The sequence below is a fragment of the Dicentrarchus labrax genome, unplaced genomic scaffold (assembly GCF_905237075.1).
Source record: "Dicentrarchus labrax unplaced genomic scaffold, dlabrax2021, whole genome shotgun sequence".
NCBI lineage: Eukaryota > Metazoa > Chordata > Actinopteri > Moronidae > Dicentrarchus > Dicentrarchus labrax.
In genome coordinates this window covers 28859701-28868100 of record NW_026136706.1, presented here as the reverse complement: position 1 = coordinate 28868100, position 8400 = coordinate 28859701, and the positions used below count along the sequence as shown (strand labels likewise).

The 8400-nt window shown below is 42.3% G+C and overlaps 1 protein-coding gene across 1 annotated transcript; it reads right to left on the bottom strand.

Moving 5' to 3' along the window:
* Positions 1–257: 257 nt before the first annotated feature.
* Positions 258–6884, bottom strand: rgcc (regulator of cell cycle). The gene is made up of 5 exons (XM_051403423.1): positions 6721–6884; positions 6246–6419; positions 2722–2829; positions 1947–2009; positions 258–1015 (listed from the first exon to the last, which is right to left on the bottom strand). Exons 1-5 carry the CDS (start codon positions 6749–6751, stop codon positions 1008–1010), a joined length of 384 nt encoding a protein of 127 aa, XP_051259383.1. The 5' UTR covers positions 6752–6884; the 3' UTR covers positions 258–1007.
* Positions 6885–8400: the final 1516 nt, after the last annotated feature.

Here is an 8400-nt window from a genome sequence, read left to right as displayed (position 1 = left end):
CACCTACAGTTCTCCATGGCCTCTGGAAGAAATCCATACCTTCTAGTGTGGATTGGATTCAGCTTTAGATTGGTTATTCTATAATGTACATATAGCCAGGATGTACTGGCTAGAGAGAGAGAGAGAGAGAGAGAGTCAAAATAACTACAGTATAGTATATAAAGCTAAACTGAACTGCACATGAAATTCAGACCTTACAGAGTTACATTACTGAAACAACCATACAAAAAGTCAAAAAAAAAGAGAGGAGGCTTGAGTTAGTAAAAGAACGATATTTCATACTTTAATATTATCTCTGGTGGGCATTAGCTGTATTAAATACACATACTGCTTTCCAGTTTTTTTCAGGGTGGATTAAGTTTTCAGTTCACATTTAAGCATGTAACCAACTTTATTCCAGTCAAAACTTAATCTGAATGTTCTGTTAATACCAAGGCAAATAGAATTTGAAACAAGTATTATTTACATAAGATACAAAAATATATTTCACAAAAAAGACAGTAAGGAGCTCTATAAAATTACAAATATATTTCTATTATAAAAAGCTATTTTTTTAAATACTCTTCCAGCTCAAGTGTTGGATGAGGGAGTGTAACCTGGTCTGCGTATGGGGGTGATTTGTGACGGTAAATGTTCCAGTGACTCTTTGCAGCGCATATTCCATGTCTTCATTCCCTCGCAACGTTTCATGGAGTCCATTACCTCATGGCTGCTGAAGTATTCTTGTCCTCAGCTTCCCTACAAGGCTAATTTTGACCCTTCTTGCAGTCCTTACAGCCCAGTAGCCAGGTGGCCTGGAGTTAGTAGAGCACTGCTGGGTTAACTTTAGGAGAGTGCTGGCTAGACCTGATGCCGCGGTGGAGCCACTTGGAAGTTCCATCCAGCTGTATCCTGTTGGGTGGTTTTGGGTGTGGGGGTCAGGCGCTTCTCAAGGGGGGGGGGGGTTCCAGACATCCACTCAATCCCTCTCTCATGGCTACACTCCAAGATGACTTTGAGCCTCCTTGTCACATGCCTAAGAACAGACAGAGACAGACAGACAGACAGACAGACCTGATTAGAACAGGACTCCCTGGCTCCTGGGTTGCCAACTCTATTCTCAGAGCGACAGTCGCCAGGTTTTATAGGCTGGTCATCGTAAACACCGGTGGCCTTAATAAATGCCACTCTCCAGGGCTAACAGGGGGCTGGCTGACTGCCCGACTGGCTGACTGAATGTCCAGCTTTACAGAGGGACTGGAACGCCTGCGAGCTGTGAAAGAAGGACATTTAGTGGCCAAAACACAGAACAGAGTGGGCCGGGCAGTGGAAGGAAAAAAACATGGAAATAAGGAAAGTTTCTCAACTCCCACTTTCTGCCTCATTCCGTTCCTGACATTTGCAGTTGGAATTTCAGTCTAGGTTTGCACCAGCACACATTCTTCATACTCCGATGCAAGTTCAAACACTCATGAGCCCCGCAGTAAAGACGACGTCCAACACAAATTAGCCGTGTATGTGTATTACCCATGACGTTCTTTAAGCTACTAAATGACGCCCTAATGCCTTCTTGGGTTATAGTGTCATTCATGGACAATACACAGAGCTCTATGTCTTGGCTGTACTGAAGAGAAAAAGGCAAGCTCACAGCGCTATATGAATTGCATGGTGTTGGTAGCAGCATCTTTAAATTTGAGTGAAGGGTGAAAAGGGATACCTGCCGTTCCCTCCAATGTAACCCCAGAGGCCTCATGGTCTGCAAAACATGCCTAAGCTCCTTCATGGCCCTGACACATCATTGTTTCTTAGAAACCTAAGGGGAGTGACTCCTCTGTCACATGAGTGGTTGTTAGCATAGCTGACATAGGGAACAAACGCTCCCGTTAATCCCGAGTAGTGGGCTGTGCCAGCATGCACACGGGCTAATTCATCAGGGGTCCTGACAGCTAGGTTGCATTAACACTTACTCTCTAATGTCTTGTCAAGGTCGGCGATGAAGTCTTCCAGTTCTTTAGTGTCGCCAAGTTTGGCTGCAAGGGAAAGAAAGAGATTAAGACTTGAGACTAAGAAAAGTGACAGTTCTGTTGTAAGCATTATAATACAGCAAATAAGACTTCCTTTATGATTTATACTTTGTTATACATGTCACTTTGAACCATGTCTCATTACAGTGATTTGATTCTATCTGCTTCCCAAGGCTTTGCCAGAGTAAGCAAACCTAGATTGTGGGAATTGTTGGGTAAATAAGGAGGCTTTCACATCAGGGAATTGGACCCGGGTTAAAGTACACTTGTCTGCAAAGTCCAGTTTGTTTGATTATACTGTGTACCACACCTGGGCACAGATCAACAGACCCTGCCTGTGTTTACTTGGAAAGGTGGTCTCAGGCACGGTTCGCATCAGGTGTGAAAACTAGCAATTTAATTTAACTAACAATTAACACAACCAAATTTACAAATGCCTCATTTCACAACAGCGAAGGCCTTTTTATTTAGAGAGTGATGTCAGTCAACAAGGTGAATATAGGCCAATACTGATGTTTGGCTGATAAATTGGTGCATCCCTGTGTAGAGTATGTGACATCATAACTATTCTATCTTGTTATTGGCTGGCCTTTCTGTTGCAACAAACATATGTTGCGTAGATGGCAACGCAAGTGTACTTGTAGTAAAAAATTACTTATGTGAAATAAAACTATACACAAAATAGTGTGTGTGTTTAAACATGAGGAGTGTCACTCACGTTTTGGTGACATGAGAGGAGGCGAGCTGATGGTGGGGGAGAAAACGGTGGGGGAGTTCAGCCTCTCATCGCTGAAGCTGAAGCTGTTTCTGTTGAGTGACTCTGCACCTGTTAGAAAGAGACAAGACAATACGTAAACGAATGAGATTGGGTGAGCGTTCACTTTTCTGCATGCTCTGTGCAACACGAACACACACACACACACACACACACACACACACACACACACACACACACATACACACACAAATCTGATCTCTGTCAGTGGAGCATCTTTAGGGTGTAATCACTGCATTCTCCTCTAATGACAGCTTTCCTCTGTGGCCTGTCACACGCATGCATGTGCTTGTATTTGCACACACAGAAGTGTATACAAGCTATACAAAACTGTACTCCAACACCGATGTTGACTCCCGAGAGGATATGATCATTGCAGTGACATCTTCTCTGCATTTAAATGAGCAAAAGGTTCGACTCCAATGCAAAAAGTACCATTTGTAACTATAAGTCAGTGACTATACCTCCATTGTGACAGCAATATAATAGGTTGTCCTGGTTTCTACTCTTGTTTGGGATGCCCTTTCGGTCTCCCCTGTACCACCCAAACTCTAAACGGATAGTTACATAAATAATATAAAGGCCTCTTTAATTCTGCCGGATCATATTTCAAGCCACCACACGACATCACATATGTATACTGCCTGTTTACTGCTGGTAAGAAATGGAGGAAGAGAGAAAAAAGAAGCTAGATTCTTGTACTACAGGCCAACCATCAGTCGGTCATGTATCCCCCTTTTCACCAAGGCAGTTTGACCACTGTCTCAGAGCCGGTGCCTAATGTCAAACCAGTTCTTTGCGTTTCCACAGCCAAAGAACGGACTCTTGGCCAGGAAAACTGGTTCCAGTTGTGACACCAACACTTTGCTGGTCTAGAGCCAAGAACTGCTATTTATGAATGTAACATTGGGCTAGCTGGCTGGCGAGCTGGTTGGTCAGCTAACATTACCCAAGCAAGCATCGCTACCAATAATCAATGTCTGTTCATAATAGTGATGTTACATTTTTAACAAAGTTAAGTTACTAACATTGTTCGTAACTTTAAAGTTGAGTTCAACGTTAGTTGGTCAGCTATCATTACACAAGCAAGCATATGTCACATTTTTAGGGTTACGTTTGTAATTGTTTGTATTGTTAGGTTCGAGGTTAGTAACATTTGTGTGAGAAAATAGTAGCTATGCTTGCTTAGCTAATGTTAGTTGGCCAACAGCTAGCTAGCTAGCTAGCCAGCTAGCATAACAATACCTAATGTTGGAGATGCATACAGTAATAATGACATGTACTGATGTGGCTCTATGGTGGCTCTCTAGTCCTTGGAAAAGCAAACCGGTTAAGTTTAACCAGCTCTAAACTGGCACTAGCGCTAGCCAAGAAGTAGCACTAGGTTAATGTTGATATAATATTGCTCATTCAAATCTGGTCGTAGAAATGTAGAATTGGTAAAAGAATGTAGTAAAAGAGTCAACCTTCCTGACCATGATATCTATGTGAGTATGAAGTAAGTGTGTGAGACAAATAGAAGATTAGGCAGCACTTAAAGCAGTCCTTGTCTGTCTCACACTGTGCTGAACTCCAGCGGACCTTAACAGTGTCTCAGATGTCGACCGCTGTACTTAACTCCCCCCCCTCTGACCTGTACTACTCCCACCACTCAGCACTGAACACACAGTGTGAGAGAGGAGACGCCACACACAACGGGGAGCACCCAGGAGCAAACACACAGAGCTGTGGTCTTAACATCAGCGTTTGACTTGGACTCATTTCTCAGTTTTCATTCCTTACACACACTCTGCCGCTTCTACCTATCCATCTCACTCAAACATGCACAATCTAAGGGTGTGTCTCTAAGACCCTTTTGCCATTTATCTGCTCATTCTACGGTCCGTTCATCCATCAGGCTGCAACACAATAGGTTGTCCCTGCATGGGACAGGTCGCTCTTCATTAGACTGCCATGGAGAAGACAGAACTCGTACAGGAATCTGATCCCTTGAGCAAATCAACGAGCTCATTGGCTCAACAGACAGGTTCGAACACCTTCCCCCTGGTTTTTACACGAGTGTTGCTGCTTACTGATCCTCAGCATGGTAATTACATAAATTCTAGCTGAATTAGTAAACATTGTGGACGTTGATGGTACTATCACATAACCACCGGAACCCCAGTTATTACGCAATTACCAAACTGCTGTCCCGAAGGAAAATCATCAGCATGAAATTATATTTTATTCACATTTACACAGAGGACAGCACTAGTGCCTGGATCTCCCTGGAGTCTATCTTGCATGTCAACTGGAAGACGACCTCCACTGTTAAATGGTTCCACAGACAGCCTTTCCAGAAGACTGTAAAGATCTTTTCACGTCTTCTGATGCCCCCACCTGCTCACACGTGTTCAGGGAGCTATCTTTGCCCATGGGGACCTGAAGCATATTTTTTCTCTGTGTGTCAGCATATGAGGCGTTTGGGCTACAGGCTGCCTGAGGCCAGCTCTGCAGCAGACTTTTCTAACACCATATGTTGGATGACAATAAAGCTCTAGAGAAGCAGTCACAATGTGGTGGCAGTTGTCCCAAAATATGCAGTGGTGGCTTAATCTGACGCCGACATCTCTGGATTTCTCTGTCTCTCTCTTTCTTTCTCTTTCTTTGTGTTCATGTGTAATTGTGTGAAAGAACATACTGTACATGCATGGGTGCATGTGAAGCAGTCTTCCCTGCTGCCCTATTGATGGCACATGATAAGATACTGCATGCAAAGGAGTAACACTGACTCCAGTAGAGAAGAGAGGCAAAGTTTATGTGTGATAAGCAGGCCTTCTTGGTATTCTATATAGACCTAGCAAAGTGGGCAGAACTCCTTCAGACCATGGTGGACTGGCAGGGGTAAAAAAACATAAAGGGCACCAGCGTGAAGAAAGTTGTGGTGCATTTATTGTGAAACAGTTTAACCAGGGTTAGGATTAGCACCCTAGAGGGCACTTTACCATGTTTTCTCCACTAGAAGGGTACTTCATCGGGTTTTATCTACCATAGGAGCGGCACTTTTGCAGCATTTTTTTGAACATGGAAGCATCCCTTTGAGTCCACCAGTGGCCATCAGTGACAGAGAACAGATGCTGTTCTTACTAACCTGTGTATATACATTTATTTTGCGTTTGGTTTGGCAGTATAAACATCTGTTTCTCGTGCCAATAAAGCCCCTTCGACTTTAACTGAACTGAATTGAAATCATGTCTGCAGTGCCTGATCTCCATTCTGGAGTCTTAGCTGTCATGGAGGAACTTTCATTGCACGATTTTAATATGCTGTCTAGAACTTTCCCCGGTTTCAGAAGCCCAAATGACATATTCTGAACGGTCCACGTTCATTGTTCCCATGGTGCAGATCATAATAAGGTGAGAAACAATATGCCACAGGACAATGCTCCCTGTATATCCTGGAGAATATGCAGTTCAACTCCCACTCACTCTCTGAGTCGCTGATGCCGCTGTCGCTGACGCTGGCGCTGCTCCTCCTCTTCACGGTCTTCAGGTGCTCGTCGTACCTGAAGTGTCGCTTCTCCACCGGCGACGTGAAGTCCTCGATCACCGCGTCAAACTCGCACAGCACGTCGGTCAAATCCTCCTCGTTGACGAACTTTGCTGCGAGAAAAATGCCAGAAAAACTAAATGAAACTTTTTCAGCTGATCCAGGGATGGACATTTAATCTAGCAGCAAATATATGATACAGCAGGACAATATGAACATGTGACTGAGAGGTGAAAGGTAGTCCAGTATGAAAAAAACATTAAATGCATGATCATAATAAACGCCCGATAGTATTCCCTATTGGAATATTATATTTAAATCCTTCCTCTTTGAACCTCTAGTGGCAAGGAGTGCGTAAACAGTCGTGCTATTGAATTAAAATAACCATGGATGGAAAAGCAAATAAATATTTACCTTGAGGTTTCAACTTTGGAGACTTCATCATTGAGATCAGTAATGAGATGATCCTGTACCGTCCTGAATAGATATATGTCCCTCAGTGTTAAAGTCCCACTCTGTCCCACTCCTGAAGGTCTTGAACTAACCCTGCAGCCCGGGGACCGCCGCTTTTTAATGAGTGCTGCTCGGTGGGGGCGGTGACGACAGCAGCACGGAAGGAGAGTGAGTGTGTGTGTGTGTGTGTGTGTCGGTTATAGTTACACTCCCCTGACGTGTCCCTCATAAAAGTATGTTTGTAAACAACTTATGTGTCACTTGACCGGCAGAGGTGTAATACACACATATTTATAATCGTGAGCCAGAGCATTTCACGTTTTATTGCCGGGCAGATCAGACAGAACGGGGACAACGTGTGATTAACAGACAGACAGGTCATTAGGAACAGTTTCAGATATGGGGCCTCAAAATTAAAGCTGCAGTAGGTAACATTTATAAAAATATCTTTGTGTCATTATTGCTGAAACTTTCACGATATCCTGACAGTAGTACATGAGACAGATTAGACATTAGGAGCACTAGGAACCAGAGGAACCAGATTTTTTCACAGATGATCTGTCTCATGTCTTTTTTAAATAATAATTACCTAACTGAATGTAAAAAACAGTAACCTAATTGCAATTTTAGGGTGTACCTAACTAGATGGTAACAATTCTACCTCTACTTCTCCAGAAGCAGACATTATTTTTACTCCACTACATTTATCTAATAGTGATGGTTACAAATAATGATTTGGCAAAATATATTCATAAGGATATTACTTTCAGTCTATTGTTTTTTTGTTGTTTATCCAAATGTCTATTGTCTATATGCAATTCGCACATAAAGACATATAAGATAATACAGATGCTTATTTAATTACTGATGGAATGTATGGCACAAATAAAAAGTAAAAAAGCAAATAAACATACAAAGCAAGTGATCATCTAATAAAACATTATTATATTGTTATAGATTTACCTACGAGTATGATAAAGTATACAAAATTAGCTTGACTTGCTGCCAGTTAAAACATTAAAATTCTGCTTACAATTTAATGCATCAGTAACAAGTGGATATGAAAGGTGCCATTCTACCTCCAAAATCATACTTCTTGTACATTTTGAGGTTTTTTTTTACATTGAGTAAAGGATCTAAATATTTCCTTCACCATTAATATTTAACACAGTCAGACCTTAGTTGCCTCAGTTAGAAGGAAGTCATCTGGTACAAAATTATCTCCAGTGATCTTATCAGGTGGAGGTCTATCAGACCAAACCTTATCACACTGACATGAAAATGTTTTGTCTAGACCTGATCTCTGGCAAAGGTGAGGCAAGAGCGACATCTGGTGGTGCGCTGTCGCCACTGCATCTCGTGTTTTTATACCTCTAAATGAGTCATTTCCTTGCTTTATGTATGGTGCAGAATACAAATGCTTGAGCTTGGCAGCTGGAAACAGCAGTTGACGAAACAATCACAACTGTGTGATACAGTGGAAAGGTCTGAAACAAGAAAGTAATCAGCTACAGCTATATTGGCTTGGTGTTAATGTTTCTTAGACACAAAATGAAATCTTGTTCTCTAAGATTGTGTCTGGAGTCTGTATGAGCTGCTGGGTGGCCTTTTTAACTGAATAATCTGTTAAAATCTCATTGA

What these genes read in the sequence shown, in the direction of transcription:
- rgcc (XM_051403423.1), bottom strand. Translation starts at nt 6,751, where the DNA reads ATGATGAAGTCTCCAAAGTTGAAACCTCAAG. An exon ending in TCCAAAGTTGAAACCTCAAG is followed by an intron (nt 6,420 to 6,720) that starts GTAAATATTTAT and finishes TTTTTCTCGCAG; the next exon opens with CAAAGTTCGTCAACGAGGAG. An exon ending in CGGCATCAGCGACTCAGAGA is followed by an intron (nt 2,830 to 6,245) that starts GTGAGTGGGAGT and finishes TCTTTCTAACAG; the next exon opens with GTGCAGAGTCACTCAACAGA.